The 17,450-nt window shown below is 45.8% G+C and overlaps 1 protein-coding gene across 1 annotated transcript in view; it reads left to right on the forward strand.

The window, feature by feature from the left end:
* LOC142784605 (uncharacterized) overlaps positions 1–7,101 on the forward strand; it is an 85,476-nt gene extending 78,375 nt beyond the window's left edge. Inside the window, exon 14 of the mRNA XM_075883027.1 lies at positions 6,032–7,101. Within this exon, the coding sequence (XP_075739142.1) occupies positions 6,032–6,142 (111 nt within the window). The 3' untranslated portion in view covers positions 6,143–7,101. The remainder of the gene's footprint in view (positions 1–6,031) is intronic.
* Positions 7,102–17,450: the final 10,349 nt, after the last annotated feature.

Here is a 17,450-nt window from a genome sequence, read left to right on the forward strand (position 1 = left end):
GACTACGTCCACTGCAGGACAAAGGTCCATGTTCTGCTAGTAAACCAATTCTGTGCTTGCTGCTGCCAATTTATACCCGCAAACTTCTTAATCTCATCTGCCTACCTAACCTTCTGTCTCCCCCTAACCCGCTTGCCTTCTCTGGGAATCCAGTTGGTTATCCTTAATGACCAGCGGTTATCCTGTCTACGTGCTACATGCCCGGCCCATGTCCATTTCTTCTTCTTGATTTCAGCTATGATATCCTTAACCCCCGTTTGTTCCCTAATTCACTCTGCTCTCTTCTTGTCTCTTAAGGTTACATCTACCATTTTCGTTTCCATTGCTAGCTGCGTTGTCCTCAATATAAGCTGAACCCTCTTTGTAAGTCTCCAGGTTTCTGCTCCGTGGCTAAGTACAGGCAAGATACAGCTGTTATATACCTTCCTCTTGAGGGATAGTGGCAATCTACCTGTCATAATTCGAGAGTGTTTGCCAAATGTGCTCAACCCAATTCTTATTCTTCTAGTTACTTCAGTCTCGTGGTTAGGCTCCGCGGTTATTACCTGCCCTAAGTAGACATAGTCTTTTACAACTTGAAGTTCACTATTACCTATCTCGAAGCGCTGCTCTTTTCCGAGGTTGTTGTACATTACTTTCGTTTTCTGCAGATTAATTTTAAGACCCACCTTTCTGCTCTCCTTGTCTACTCCGTAATCATGAGTTACAATTCGTCCCCTGAATTACTCAGCAATGCAATGTCATCGGCAAAGCGCAGGTTACTAAAGTACTTTCCATTAACTCTTATCCCTAACTGTTCCCATTCTAGGCTTCTAAAAACCTCCTGTAAGCATGCGGTAAATAGCATTGGAGAGATTGTGTCCCCCTGCCTTACACCCTTCTTGATTGGTATTTTGTTGCTTTCTTTACGAAGCACTATGGTAGCAGTTGATCCCCTGTAGATTTCTTCCAGGATATTTATATATGCTTCATCGACACCGTGATTTTGCAGTGTCTGCATGACGGCTGATATTTCTACTGAATCAAACGCCTTCTCGTAATCTATGAAGGCTATGTATAGTGGTTGGTTATATTCTGACCATTTCTCTAATACCTGATTGATAGTATGAATGTGGTCGATTGGTGAGTAGCCTGTTCGAAATCCTGTTTGTTCCTTTGGTTGATTGAATTCTAATGTTTTCTTTACTCTGTTAGCAATTACCTTTGTAAATAGCTTGTATACTACAGAGAGCAAGCTGATCGGCCTGTAATTCTTCAAGTCCTTGTCATCGCCTTTATTATGTATTAAGATGATGTTAGCGTTCTTCCAAAACTCTGGCACTCTTCCTCTCAGGAGACATCTCGTAAACAGGGTGGCTAGTTTTTCTAACACAATCTGTCCTCCATCTTTCAGCAGATCTGATGTTACCTGATTCACACCAGCAGCTTTTCCTCTTTGCATGCTTTCCAAAGCTTTTCTAACTTCTATCATTACTGGTGGGGTGTTATCTGGGTTACTGCTAGTTCTTATAGTATTAAAGTCGTGGTTGTCCCGGCTGCTGAACAGGTCTCTGTAAAACTCCTCCGCTATTTTAACTATCTTATCCATATTGGTAGTTATTTTGCCTTCTTTGTCCCTTAGTGCATACATCCGACTTTTGCCTATCCCCAGTTTCCTCTTCAATGCTTTGACACTTCCTCAGTTTTTCAGAGCGTGTTCAATTCTCTCCATGTTATACCTTCTTACATCGCATACCTTACGTCTATTAATCAACTTCGAAAGCTCTGCCAGTTCTATTTTGTCTGTTGTATTTGAGACTTTCATGATTTGATGCTTCTTAATGAGATTCTTCGTTTCCTGGGAAAACTTGCCAGTGTCCTGTCTAACTACCCTGCCTCCAACTTCCACTGCACACTCTGTAATGATACTCGTAAGATTATCATTCATTGTAACTACGCTAAGGTTGGTTTCCTTACTAGGAGCCGAGTGGCTGTTCTAAAGCGAGACTCTGAATTTCTGTACTTTCCCTCTCGGTGCTAGCTCATTGATTGGTTCATGCGTAACATTTTCTGCCCTTCCTTCCTCAAGTCTAGGCGAATTCGAGACCGTAGCATTCTATGGTCACTGCATCGTACCTTGCCAACCACTTCCACATCCTGCATGATGCCCGGGTGTGCACTCATTATAAAGTCTATTTCGTTCTTATTTTCGCCAATAGGGCTCCTCCATGTCCACTTGCAGTTTCCTCTTTTTCGGTAGAAGGTATTCAAAATCCATAAATTATTGCGTTCTGTGAATTCTACTAGTAGCTCTCCTCTGGCGTTTCTAGTACCGATACCATAATCTCCTACTGCCTGGTCTCCAGCCTGCTTCTTCCCTACCTTTGCATTAAAGTCTCCCATCAGTGTAGTATACTGTGTTTTTACCTTACTCATTGCCGATTCCACGTCTTCATAGAAGCTTTCAACTGAAGCGTCATCATGACTGGATGTAGGCGCGTAAGCCTGTACCACCTTCATCTTGTATCTTTTATTCAGTTTAATTACGATACCTACCACCCTTTCATTAGTGCTATAGTATTCTTCTATGTTGCCAGCTATGTTTCTGTCAATTAGGAACCCCACTCCCAGTTCTCTTCTGTCAGCCAAGCCCCTATAGCAAAGGACGTGCCCATTGCGTAGCACAGTATAGGCTCATCTGTCCTCCTAACCTCACTAAGCCCTATTATGTCCCATTTAATGCCCTCTAGCTCCTCGAATAGTACAGCTAGACTTCCCTCACTAGATAAGGTTGTAGCGCTAAGCGTTGCCAAGTTCAGGTTCCAATGGCGGCCTGTCCGGATCCAGAGATTCTTAGCACCCTCTGCCGCGTTGCAGATCTGACCGCCGCCGTGGTCAGTAGCTTCACAGCTGCTGGGGACTGAGGCCGTGGTTTATTTCACGTGTGCATGTCGGAGGTAGTAGCCTGATACTGCACCAGGGTGGCCAATGCTTCTCTGGTGAGGGGGTGCGTTCCCGGTGGTGTTTTGCCGGTGAGGCCGCACCCCAGGCCTCTTAATGCAGTTCCATCACCACGCGGATTTTTTTTTATTCGACTGGGAACTGCGCGGCACCGGGATTTGAACCACGGACCATTTGCATGCGAGGCGGATGCTCTAACCACTACGCCATCGCCATCATATACATGTCATGATTTTCATGGTAGGGTCTGTCGCTTGTATTCGCCATGCAATCATGTCATACCATAGTAGTTTTGCAACATGCCTTGTGAACAAAACTACCGCAAGAGCTGCAGGACCATGCAATGTAAATCATGACATCGATGACGTACATGTCATGATTTTCATGTTATGACTAGTCAATTATGTCCTTCATACAGTCATGTTATGCCATACCAAGTTTGGTATCGATACCATTATTGAAAAGGCCAAGAGAGCTAAAAAGTCATAGGCGGCTAAATAGATGGGTGGGTGGGTGGATGGGTGCGTGGGTGGGTGGGTGGCACACAGGGACGATGCACACAGAAGTATAAGAAGTATCACGCTATAAGAAGTATCGCGCTATAAGATGTATCACGCTGGCTCTGATAGTGTAAAAAGAAACGTAATTCATACAACGAACGTTTCAGCACACATTAGACGAACGTTTTGGTCGTTGGACCGGCCATCCCTAGACGAAGGCCGGTCCCACGGCCGAAACGTTCGTCTAATGTGTGCTGAAACGTTCTTTGTGTGGATTACGCTTCTTTTTATATATATTTATATATACACACACATATATCGTTACGAGTATTGAAAGAGCGAGAGAGAAAAAAAGGTAGGGCGCTCTCGAGCGATGGTGATTCGGCAGTGACGGTTGAGCGCTGGCATTTTCAGTCTAAATAAACCCACCACATCCGTAACACCTTTGGTGGAGGTGCTGGGTCCTGCACCCCGCAGCAGAAGTTCTTCGAAGGAGCAGACAGTTAGCTGTCCTACTCCCGGACAACATCAGTATGAATTACGACACAGCAATCCCGTTGACGTACTACGCTGCTGCATCCACCAGTGCCACCAACATGGCTCAAGGTGGCCGTAGACCTTGAAGACCAGACTACTGGGCACTTGAACCACGGATATTCTCAGGTAAAACTGACGAAGACTTGGATGCTTGGCAAAAACTCTACGACAGAGTGAGCTGCTACTACGGATGGGGCGCGCCGGCGAAGCTTGTGAACGTAGTATTCTTCCTTGCTGGGACTGCTTTGCTTTTGTTTGAGAACCATGAACATGTCCTCACCACTTGGAATATATTTGTTGAGGAACTGAAGGCCTGCTTTGGGGACACGAGTTCTATGAAAAATAAGGCTCAGCAAACGCTGTAACGTAGGGCTCAGTTGCCCGGTGAAACGTGCACAACCTACATTGCAGAGGTATGGAAGCTTTGCGGGATGGTCAACGCAAATATGTCTGACGAAGGCAAAGTCGGTCATTTGTTAAAAGGCATCACCGAGGACATGTACAATTTTCTCATAACGAAAGAAAACTTGAACACTCCTATTTTCAAGCAGCAGTGTCGCGCTTTCGAGGCGTTGAAGAGCCGGAGAGTTTTACCCTAGTTCAGGCACTTGGACAATGTTCCCACTGTTGCAAGTATGGACGTTGCTGCCTGCGAAGACATTCCCTTCCTCGTACGTTGGGTAGTTCGCGAAGAGCTCGTACGGCTTCGAACAGGTGATGCTCACCACCAATGCTCGTTCGCCGCGTGCCCCGAGCCACCTTCCTACTAGATGCGAGAGCGCCACGTCGAAAACCATTCGCGCACAGAAACTGCAGATTTCGCCCTGCAGCTTCCATTTTCCCCGACAGGTCACGGCCACCACCGGATGTCATCACCTCGACGTGCCGTTGCAGACCTCCGAACGTCGTCAACCAGGCCTCTACCAGAAGACTACTATGCGTCATCACGAAATGTTTCTACAGAGCATGTTGAAATATATATGAAGCATCGTTTATCGTGGGCAGTTCAGAAAGCCATAATTATAATGTATTTGCCTTATGCTGCTAAATATAGTGCAGTATTAAGTTTCTGCGGCAGCACAACAGTAAATCCCAATATTATACTGTTAGCAAAGCTCTTTAAGGATGGCCGCCACGGCATCTTGCCACGACGACTACGCGTTTTCGTATGCTAGCGGGAGCTTGTTGCGCCGCCAGCGCCACCAAAACGGAAGCTGTCCTTGCGCCGTGTGACGGGTAGTCTGACTTGGGTAGTTTGACTCTTAGAACTTGCCTGGTTGTAGAAACGTTGACTGTAGCATAATCACGAGGAGCACGCACTTCCATCAAGTTCCCCAGCCTAGTGCACTTTTTTAACAATACACGCGCATTGGTTCGTGCAAAGGTCTGTCAAAAATCACTACGTTGCCAAAACAGGAATTCTAATTGATTCTGAAAGTTAAGTGGCTGGACTAACTACTAGAAAGCGCTGGGTGCATGAGAAACAAATTTTACATGCCGAAATCGATGACCCAAAAGTGTCGATCACTAGTGATAGATTTGAATAGGCGTGGTAACGAAACAGTTGAGTAATATTCATACAAACCTAGCTAGGCCACACTTTTTGTGTGTTAAAACTTTAAAAAGCATTCCTTATATTACCTCAGAATACAGAAGACTTCTGATTGTTAAATACAGTCGAACCCCCTTATAGGAGACACTGATACAAGAGACAAATGGGTATAAGAGACACCAGTGTGCCTACAGTTGAAACCTGCCTTCGACGTCAATGGGCACGTTTTTTTCTTGTCGTCTGCAAGGGTTTTGAAGTTTTAAGGTCAATAACTTCTGTCACCTTGCTCCAACTTCTGTATTTCTTGTTGTGTTCATCTCTGTATTCGGCACAACACACAGCCCAGTGCTTCAGAATGCAGGCAGAACAAGGAACAGTGCAGAGCCCCTTTAAATCCAGAGTGATGTTGATAATAGAGGTGTTCAAGTTATTTACTGATGACTCTTTGTACTATATCTAGATGTTTAGCAGTACTCTTATCTCCTTGGCTTTTCTCTCGCAGGATCGACAGTCCGAACAGCCGCTTTCAGACTCTCTGCTTTCGTTCATGAAACACGAGCGAAGCATTCTGCAGGCTTCCTTGGACGAGGGTGCCGTCTTTCCCAATAGCTGAGCAAGACAACTGTCGAGTCTGAAGGCAGTCTCTGTGTCTTCACTTTTGACAATCGACACTGTTTTTGACAACCTTTTTAAATAGTGCGAACCATTTTACTTTGACCAGCCAACAAAAGGCAGCAGGAGAGGGCCGGCAACAACTCTGGCAATGTGAAAACCTATTAACCTGCTCTTTCAGTTGGCAGAGGTTGTCAGTTTTAGTGCTCTTTTTTTCCTTTATACAAGAGCTGCTGCATGCATGTAGGCTCGTACTTATGACCGTGCAGTAAATTATTGCACCGAAATTTTTTATTGTGGACAAATGGGCTGGCACAATGTATATACTACTCTTTGTCAACTCTGTTTTCATTGTATAGAGTTTCACGCTGTATAGATCTAGTTTTGTCATCCTGGTACCCTGGGAGGCGTCAAACATGACCAGCTTGATGTGTTTTTAAAATTTTGGTACATTAACGAGGCTGTCAGACTTCTTATCAATCCTTCAGATGTTGCATGTAAAAACAACCTGTTTATAGTCAAATGTGTGCATAATTTCGAGGCTTTCAACATTTCATTGCTACGAAAATATTATTTATATGTCTTGTAACAATAAATATTAAATATATTATATTTATTGTCCGGTCCTGCTGTTTTAGATAAATATAAGAAATTGTAAGCTAGGAATGCAATGCCTATTCTTTTTCAGCTTCTGTGTTCATTTTGAGAATGAGAAATTTTACTTCAGACGCTGCTTGTCAGAAATAGTAGGGCCTTCAGCAAAGCCTTTACATTGTAACTGGAACACTGCAAAATGGTGTTTAATGATGCATATATGTGTTCTTAGCCATTTGTCAACATACCTAGCAAGAACAAGTGTACATAATTTTGTATGAAGTGTCTCAAAGAGCTAAGCCACCACAACTGAACTGTTTAACTATAAATGAATAAATGATAAAGTTGTCTACATTATTGCTATACAAAAAAGGGGGAAAAGGACCACCGGCCACAAGCTAAGCTACAAAACTAGCTTGATTGTGCTTGAGGCCCAACTGATTACACTGATATGGTATACATGGCTAGAAAACTGCACCTAACAAGCAAAATTAATTACTTCATGCTTCACAATAAAAACTAATTTTTTAAGTTGGAACTCGAATGAAATACTCAACCGGTACAATATACATTTAAAAAGCATACGAACTGCACATTACACAATATGTGTTATTTATTTGTTGGTGTGTGTAACAGTCATGTTCAGTGTGTCACCGTCCATAAAGTAATGGCATCCAGAGGGATGCACACAGACGCACTTCACTTTAACTATTTACTTTCAATAAAACATGAAAATGAAATACACATGAAAAGGTACTGACAACAATGTTATAACTGTAGTGGCTGCTTCGAATTCAACATTGCTAATTAGGAGTCCAAATAGTAACCTAACTTCGCTGCACGTTAAAAAACATAGTCTGAATATAGTACTTTTCTTGGTGGAAGTTCGGGTCCGCAGTAGCAATTGACACCAGGCCCTAGAGCGTAGCCGATGTGGGTTCTGTCCAGGAGTCCGTGCACATCTCGCCTTCGCCCGAACCAAGTCTCGACTGCCTTGAGCTCTAGGTCAGCTTCGTCGAAATATCGCGGCTTCTCTCGAGATTTTTTCGGGGTCAATTGCAAGAGAGGAGCCTTTGTTCCTGCTGCGCCGGGGTGCGTGGTGTTTACACTGAACTTTGCCTGGCGCCGGGACTGCAGGGCCCACGTAGGGGGTGACTTCATGTTTTCTGGTGTGCGATATGGGACGCCCACTCCAAGTTTGCACTGTCTGGTGATGTATTTACTGGGCATATTTACACTTGAGTTCGATTATTCAACGAAAGCCTTTTGTATATGCATGCCAGTGACATTGTGTAGATTGAAACCTGGATATAACAAAGCCAGATATAAAGAAATATTGGTTATAACGAAGTAAACGAAAGTCTTGCAATAGTCGGGAATATACCTTTATAACGAATTTTTCGATATAACGAACCTATTTTCGTGTGAGATCGAACTTTGCTGTTATGAGGTTTGAGTTCAGTTCTCAGTACAATGATGTTCGTTTTATGTTGTTAAACTAGCTAATAATTAACTGACTTCTCCGCATGCCATGATGCCAGGTATGCTGTGTGAGCGCAGGTTGATTGATATGTGAGGTTTAGCATCCCGAAACCAGCATATGTATATTGCCACCTACTTGTAGTAGTGGCTCGTATGCCAAAGCAAAGGCTCACGCCACAAAAGAGAAAGAAGTGTGCGTGAGGGCCCCGCTCTAGCAAACAAGCCCAACCAACAACTCCACCTCACAAATGAGGCACCATCTGTTTCATGGCCGATCCCCCGTGGTGGGTTGCGCCAGGACTTCAAGGAACAACCAACCAAGCTCAACCGACGCGCTTGGTTAGAGCAGTGTTGCGCAGACGTCGGTAAACCGTCGGTTGGTCGACTTCGAGCGCGTGGCTGCTTTGAACGAATGGATTGACGCGGCCAAACTATGGCGTGTGTACTTCTATTTGGAGGAGGGAGCACGTACCTGGTACATGAATCATGAGGAACAGATGACATCGTGGCCCGAATTCCGCCACAGCCGAAGTGCTGATCGCAACGAACGAGCGGAGCGAGCGCTCCAGGCCCGCATCCAGATGCCCAATGAAACTGTCATGACCTATGTGGAAGATATGACGCGCCTGCTCCGACGGGCTGATCCGAGTATGACAGAGGAAAAGAAGTTGCGTCACCTGATGCGGGGAGTTAAGGAGCAGCTTTTCGCTGGCCTTGTACGGAGCCCCCCCAAACACGGTCGCCGAGTTTTTGTCGGAAGCCGTCACGATAAAAAAGATGCTTCAGCATCGATCCACCCTGTATGAGCGGCAAGTGAACACGTCCACTGCTCAAGTCCTCACGACTATTGGGAGCAACACCGAGTGTCTGCGCGACCTCCGCTCTATAGTACGCGAGGAGCTGCAAAAGGCTGCCGCACCACCACTACCTACGGTGAGTTCCATTGCAAGCATCGTCAAGGACGAGCTGCATCGTGCCCTTCGTGACCCTGTGAGTCTGGATAACGCCACACCCGCCCCGGCTGACTACCACCGTGCGACCTATGCGGAAGCCTTGAAGCGCCCAGCTTCCTCTTCCCCGCTGTTTGTTCAGGCACCTCCTACGGTTTCACTTCAGTCGGCGCAGCCTCTACGGTACCACGAGAACACACTCACGCCCCCACCCGAGTTTTTGATAGAGTTTGAACCCCGTATTGTTCCTAATCGGCAGTGTTGCCGGTAACACGAACAATAGTATCAAACTGCACTCTAATATGAAAATGGAGGTTAGATTGTGCTCACGTAGGCACCCATTTAAAAAAAAGAGACATTTGTAGGCACCTATAAGCGTTTTGGCACGAACGCCATAAGTAGGCATATATAGGCACCTAACAACACTATAAAAGCTTTCCTTGACCTCTCATTTCTGCTCATAAAAGCTTAGAATTCTGCTCATTCGCTTAGAATTTGATCGCTTGTCGTGACAAGTGGGCTAATTTTTATATGTGGTATCTCCTCTTCGAATTCGATTTAAAATCATTGGAATCGAATCGCTATACATTTTGAACTTAAAATTCATTACTCGCAGAAGCCTAGATACAGGAGGTGGTTGAATATCTAAAGGAATACAATAGCGGATGTCCAAAAGAGTGGTAACGCAGGTAGTATACTTAACAATGAACTATCGACTGTGTATGTTCTCTCACTTGACAAATCAAAAGCTAGTGACCGATAGGAAGTCTCATATGTCTAAGTCTTTAGTATATGCTGTTTTAAAAATTGCCACCATACGCACTAAGTGAGGCATATTAGAGGCGCTTGCTCGGCGATGATCGGGTAATGCTCAAATATTTTGTACACACTCCTCTACAATCATAAGAACACCAACAAATAAAGACGTGACAAGTTTGCTGGTGTCCGGTCCCTTGCACTGCGTCCTGCCCCTTGCGCAGTGCAATTGACAGGACGCAGGGTATCGAGTAAATTAGTGCTTGGTGGCGCTCTGTTCCCTGTTTTTACAGCGAAAGCTGTTATAAGATCACAACTCGGACTTGTTGGCAAACTTGCCTTAGGCAGGCTTGATGTCAGGAATTCAATCGCGGTAATACGACTTGTAAAACGTTTTAAAACAGCGAAAGAACAAGCTTGCAGTCGTCGCGTAATGCGAACAGCGTAACGGGTGGGTTGTTTAATGCTCCAACACATTACAAAAGCTTGTTTTTGTTCATCTATTAGCTGTTTCACATACCCACTTCAGGCATAATTCATCATTGTTGTCAGCCACTGCATAAGCTATTGGCACGAAATTCTTCGCAATAGTTTAGTGGACACCATGCTTCTCAGAAGAATGACAAAAAATAGTATAGCGAATGTCGGCCAACCACCCTAAAATATCTTATTAAGGCCGTAGTGGGCATCAAGCAAGTTTGTTTTCAGCACTCACCCAATGAGTGTTTAGAAAAGGCTCTGAAAGGCCGCTCTGCTTTCACTGTGACTGTGCGGCACCTTCCGCGCAGGCCCAGCAGCTTTTCTTGTGAATGTGTTGTTTAGCATGCTAAAAAGTTATGAACGAACGCCGACTTGAGGCCAACAACAACAATAAAAAAGGCCATCCCGCCGAAGGTAACCCTGATGGGGTGCGAAGCAGCAGCGTTCCGCACGAGTTGTACGGCGCTAATGCGGTTGCTGTGGTGAGCACTGCGAGTTTTGTTTGAAGCCATGGCTGGCATAGGTCTTGTAGGTGACACGTACAGACATATTTCAACGCGTACGTTAGGCGCGCGTCAGGTTTATTGCTCGTGAACCGACAATTTGGGGGTGTAGTGAGCATTGGTCGCTGCATGTGTTATGGGCGAACAGATGTGGCAAGCAAGAGAGTGACGTCAGCGAGGGGAGCGTGACGCCAACGCGTAGCAGTGCTCTGACCTACTTGGCACCGCACCAACACCTGCGGTGCATTGTACGGAGGGACAGCGTTACACAGGCTAGTCAGAGTTGCTTCACTGTGGATGCTGTCGCAACAGCGAAGTTCTCACCTTAAAACTACCACTGGTGCTCGCGACGAGTGACCTAATTCTTCCTCGGACGTACGAGACGTCTCGCCCATCCTTGGAAAAGAAGTGGTGGACATCAACCCCCGCGGCTGCCTAGGGTTTCCACCGCGCCTCTGGCGCCAAGTGTGGCCTTGCATTAGTTCGGGCCGTTCCGGCCGACGCCACTTAGAAATACCGCTTCGTCCGTCATTGAGACAGTTGCGCCATCTACGTGTGTGTCTAGAAAAGTTTGTCCTTCGTGCTTATGCACAATGCGGTGCCTCCTTCTTACCATTTAAGCCGATGAGAATATCCACTACCCCCAACGCGATGCAACAGGTTTGCACATGCACCCCTCCACCCCCACCTCGGAAAGACTTAATCCTGCCGACGCCCTGTTATCATTACACGTAACTGTAATTCATCCTTTGTCGAAAGCCTACTCATGTTTGTGATTTTCAGTTCCAGTTCATTTTGTTTATTTTTTTAGTCTTCTTTGGTCGCCTATTTTAATCGTAATAAAATGAGCCATCTATCAATAAACACATTGTGCTTACATTGAAGTTACCTATGTCTAATTATCATTATCAGTGGATACCTTGGTACGTTCCAAGCGTTTGCCGACTTGAGGCCACATCAACGGCTACAGAGGTCCCCATTCTTTGCTTGTCAAAAACTATGCAGAAATCGCACAACAGCGAAAACCACTCGAATTTTCTTTTCTTGCGATTAACGAAAACTTGGCACGTTGTGAAGATATATTTGTTACAAATTTATTGTAATGGCAAAGGAACTCTTGAATTCATTGTGTGATAACATAACATTTTTTGCTGGGTATTTTAATTCACAACACAAGAAATACGGGAGGGACGGTTACGGAGATATACACCATAGGGGGTGTAAAAGCGCGTAATCATGAGCTGTGCATGCACATTTTGACGCAGTCGTCCTTCGTTCGGAATTGGTTATCGCCAGTAGGGCAGCGGTGGTGTGCGAGGACGGCTCCCGATGCCTTGACGCAGCGGAAGGTGCCGCTTCCCGCAGTGGGAACTCCGATAGCGAAGTACGGAAACCTAGCATTTGGAATAAGGCAAAAAGAGACATCATATGCGCCACGAAACTTTCGTCATGATTCATGACACTAATGCGTTAGTTATAATATTTCTTATAATAGGTACATTACATTGCCATCGAACGTAAGCCAAGACTTGGTCATTGTTATCTATTTCCGGGCTTGTGTTGAATTTACTGTGGGCTTTGCGCAAACTGCAAACATCTTGACACAGGGCAACTCTTCAATGCGAACGCGTAAGCAACACTATAGCCTCACGTTGGCTAGCGCCAGATATGCGAAAATTTGATTTCACAAGTTCTAGTTCACCACAGCTGCTGAAAAATACGCCGGCATTATAACAGTGGGTAAGTGATTTATCTCTTAGGAAAAGCAAAAGAATTGTACTTCGTGTGGGGCTGTGAGGAACTTTAACACGGGGAGGTCTCTTATGCATTCTTTTGACTCTCGGTCCAAAGCCATCGTTTGTTTTCCCAGTGGATGTATTGATACTGTGATATGCTGCCTTAAGAAAGCCTTCTGAAGCTCGCTCGGTTTTGCGCAGCCTCCGTATTTGGCTCACCTTTGGCCAAGCGATAACGTCATGCCGAACGTCATAGTGACGTCATCACGTTGTTACTTATGCATCACTCGTGTTGCAGCCGATGGTCAATTATTGTATTTGACGAGGTATACCTAAGGCTTTCACCTCCAAGGACTTCACGTTATTTCCACATATTGCAACTTTCCTCCAGAGCAATTCGCCTTTGTACGGGCTTTCAAACGCGGAAACATGAAGTTGGCCTCGTAGTAAATAGCTTCCTTTTCGTTTTGAGCAGGTCTCCTTTAAGTCGCTGGCCTCTGAGGACAACCACACGTTAGAATGGTAACAACGTGCGTTGAAATTAAAATGTAATTACACCCTTGTTGCATATATGCGGTAACTTAATTGAATACACTTTGAGCGAGTGTACTTCGCCACGAGTGTCATTAGCACGCTGTCACACGAAAAACTAGTGTCACTCACTGCAAAGTACACAATGCCGGCAAGGGTGTTTGCCAACGTCCCTTCGCTGTGACGGACTGTTTAGCTTCGGTAGCAGTGGCTTGCACATAAATACGCTAGGGTATAAAGAGGCGCTCATGGTATTTAAACATCTGTTGCCGTTATTATGAATACTGCTGTGTGATGAAAGAAGTCATATCAGAACTAAAACCTCGCTACCCTTGTGATCGAGCAGCTTCCTGTCACGTCTGCTTGGAGAATATGCACATACTTTGTATATGCAATGGCTGCGTCCACGGCGTTGTTTGCTTCCGTGCACATGCTTAGGTGAGTCGTTCTCTAGTAGTTTGCGATGGCGTGTGCCATTGGGGTCACTTCCACGAAGACAACATGGTCCGGCGCTGAGGGACGGCAGCAAAAATTAATTTGTGTTGCGCAACTCTCCGATGACTGCTACTGCTATCGTTTCCAAAGTACACTTCACTTTCTCGTGTAGCTGCACACCTCCAAAGCGGTGCTCTGAGCGTAAGGGGACTTGCACACAGTGCACTTGAGTTGCCACGTGTGGCAGTGGTATTACATTCAGAGTAATCATCCACTCAATGTTAACGGCTTATGTCTACATTTAAACAAATAAGCAGTGTATAGGTTACTTGAAGAACCGTGACAAGATGATTACTCTTTTTGCGTGCTCACAAAGCAGTCCGCTGCCAGCGTTGAAGGTACTGTCGGCTGCGTAACAGTGCACCGTCTGATATGGCTCGATAATTGACTGGAGGTCCTGTTGTCGCGCTCGGCGGCGTGAAGTAGCTTTTGCAGACTTTGAGGCTCTGAAGGTGTGAGACGCCCGATGAGCAGATGCTTGACTGTTATGTACGTATTCTCTGCAAGTGGACCGAGGAGTGGATTGCGTACTTCGTTGACTATTTTCGGTAATAGGCTAGCAACCGCTTGGTGATATTTTGCTAAGACAGCATTAATTTGACAAGCACCGAATCGCGACTTCACCTTCAGGAACCAAAGATGCGGCTCTACTGTCCAAAACGACGGGAGCTTGGTGTCGATGGCGGAAATGGCTGGTGCGTCAGTTGATCTCTGCATGACGTCGATATGTTGAAATGGCGGTAAGCCTCGTCCGGTACCCTACGGTTGGGACACGAGTACGCGCGGCAAAGAAATACAACTGCACGGTGAGGATCCCCACTTTCCAGTGACTTCTTTATTTTTTTTTCTGTTCACTCTCGCAGTTCTTTTCTTGCTCTCGAGGTGAGGGAGCCGAGTAGGAGAAGGGAGAATCGGTTATGAGAGGAGAACTGCCGCTTTTTTTTGCCTCGGACTGTTGGCAGCCACCACAATCCCTTTAACAATCATTCTTTAACACGCTGAGCATAGAATCAACGTTTAACTTCAGAAAAGGAAGATATAAAAACAAATGCGAAACTCGATACCACCTGTGAACTGCTCACGATTGCGGCAATTAAAGCAAGCACCGCCGCTGGTGACACCTACCGAAGTTGGTGAGCAGTGCATGGCTCCCTGACCGGTGGTATGCAGCGGTGTCTCAGGTGGTGTTGTTGCTGGTCGCCAGCTCCCTCGCAGAGTTGGGCGCATTCATGTCTACTGGTAAACGCCTCTCCACCATCAGCGTCCGTCAGCGAAGGGCAAGCACCCAGCGGGAAATTCCACGGTTGGCATCGGGAGCCGTCGTAGTACCACCACTTGTGGCGCACGTCACGCCTGCGACGAGAGGACACGTACATAAAATCTGTGGTTCGCGGGTGTCAATGCAAGAAATTAACCGAACTCTAGGAAGATATAGGCTTTGTTAATAGAGAGGTGTGCTTGCACGCGTATACAATAACGCCCCGCTACAGTGGTCTAGTGACGAAGGCACTCAGCTGCTGACCCTAAGGTCGTGGGATCGAATCCCGGCCGCGGCGGCCGCACTTTCGATGAAGGCAAAATTGCTTAGATTTTTGTGCACGTTAAGAACCCCAGGTGGTTGAAATTTTTGAAGCCCTCCACTACGGCTTTTACTGTAACCGTATGGTGGTTTTGGGACATTAAAGTCCAACAATTATTATTACTAATTATTTTTAATAATTGAAAATACTTCAAAGACTCTAACAAGTGCGATGAGGGCACGCTATCACGTTCTTCTTGTTGAAGCGACTAGTCTGAGGCTCCTCTTCAGAAATTCAGTCGACCTTACTTTCCTGCGACTGCGAATTTCCATCAAAATATTGATAACCATTGGTTAGAATAAGAAAGTGAATCATAGGTGGGATATTGTTAAACGTGGTTTCGCTGTAGGACGAAAGGGGTCGCGCTGAGCGCAGCTTGGTAGGCTGATGATTTGCAAGATGACGCAATGATAATGAAGCGTGGCAGTTAGGGCTAGTTGGTAAGTCATCACGACTGTTACAGTACGAGCTCAGAACGAAGACGAAGGGACAGGAAGTTGAGCGCTGAAAAATCATTGATTATCCACGGAGTGAATGATGATGAGTGGGGCGAAGCGTCCGTCTATCCATCCATCCGTTCGTCCATGCATGCGTCTGATCGCGTTTGAGAATGCAGACGGCGCGCGGGTAGCACCGACGAGACGCGCGCCAAGGAAGCCGAGCGCAAGCTTCTTCAACGCGCCCGCCACTCTGCTTCGTCAATGCCTCAACAACTATCCGCTACGTACGGCGACGATTCAGAGACTGAGAGAGGCACTCGTTCCCCGCGCACACAGGCAAAGCGCGCGCTGCATCGTTTTGGAGAGTAGCGCTACAGTGTCATCTAGAATATCCTCACTCAACTTCAGTATGTACTTCTATGGGACATCGCCGTCTATTACACTGTTCGAGAGATACTGCCTTCTTTTCTTTCTCGTCTCTTCTCGCGGTTACGCGTGACAAGGTTAGACTAAGAGGAGCTTCGCCCCTCAAAAAAGTTACGGTGCGCCATACAGTTTCGCTTGGCTGTACTAGAGGGAAACTGTATTGTCTCCTTGTCATTATGTCGTCGTTCTGAGCTCGTGCTATAACAAACGTCATGACCTAGCAACTAACCTAAACCGTCACGCTTCTATGCAATAATCATTCTGCATTGATCTCAGATAGATCATGAAAATTTCAAACTGTTCCGGTTGTGAAATAACACTAAATCATGCGAAGCTTATCAAAGTACGGGTTCACCTTCTGGTTTTATTGCGGTACTTCAGTGTACAGTGTGTCCCAGGAAAAGTTTGCTCTAATAGATTTCTGTGCCATTCTACGGAAAGCATGAAGACACTTAAGAACAACCACCAAAGGGCAGACAAGTGCGATATACCGTTTGTGGAGAAGTATCAACTTGAAAAAGGCTTTTTCGCGCAGTTATAGACAGGGACGATAGAAGACGAAAATACAGGACGTCCGTCGTCTCACAACTGAGGCATCAACACCACCGTGTTGAATATTATGTGATCCGATCAGCATTTTTCTTTGTTTTAACACACTTTACTTCTTTAAAGCTATTGTTGTTTCTACTTACAAATACATAAACAATGCCAGATCAATTGCATGACGTCTGGGTTGAAGTCGCCTTTTTTTTCTCTTTTTCTCGCTGATCTATACTTTCTTCATTGTCACCGTACTTACTAATCTTCTCCGTTTATTTACAAAACTCACGTATTTCTTTAAAGTCCCTTTGTACTCAGTGTACTACAACGATCGAAGCAAAAACGTAGAATCTTGGGAGGCCTTATCATGCAGCCACGACGTCGAAGAACAACGTGAAGTCATCGACCTCGCCTTGACCACCGCCGTATACCAAGGCGTTCCGGCCGACGGCTAGGGGAATGAACGGGATAAGAGGCCAAAGCTTCCACCTCCATCATTGTCGATGTGTGCAAATAATTATTATTTCTCTCTCTCTCTCACTCAGTGTACGAGAACGGGTTGACTTCTGTCAGTTATTGCTTCTTTATTTGTCACTTTTATTTTAGTCCAGGCTTGACGAATGCCGTAATTATCTGAGGCTACCAGACGTGTCATGTATGCTTGAACTGCATACCTGGTGCACATTGAGAAAGTGGCTGGATGAAAGCACTTTTCAGCCGGCACTGCGCTCTGGACGCAGTTCTTCCGGCAGCTGGCGTGCGAGACGAACTTGTTGCGGCTGTGGTTGCAGACGAC

The sequence above is a fragment of the Rhipicephalus microplus genome, unplaced genomic scaffold (genome assembly GCF_043290135.1).
Source record: "Rhipicephalus microplus isolate Deutch F79 unplaced genomic scaffold, USDA_Rmic scaffold_15, whole genome shotgun sequence".
NCBI lineage: Eukaryota > Metazoa > Arthropoda > Arachnida > Ixodida > Ixodidae > Rhipicephalus > Rhipicephalus microplus.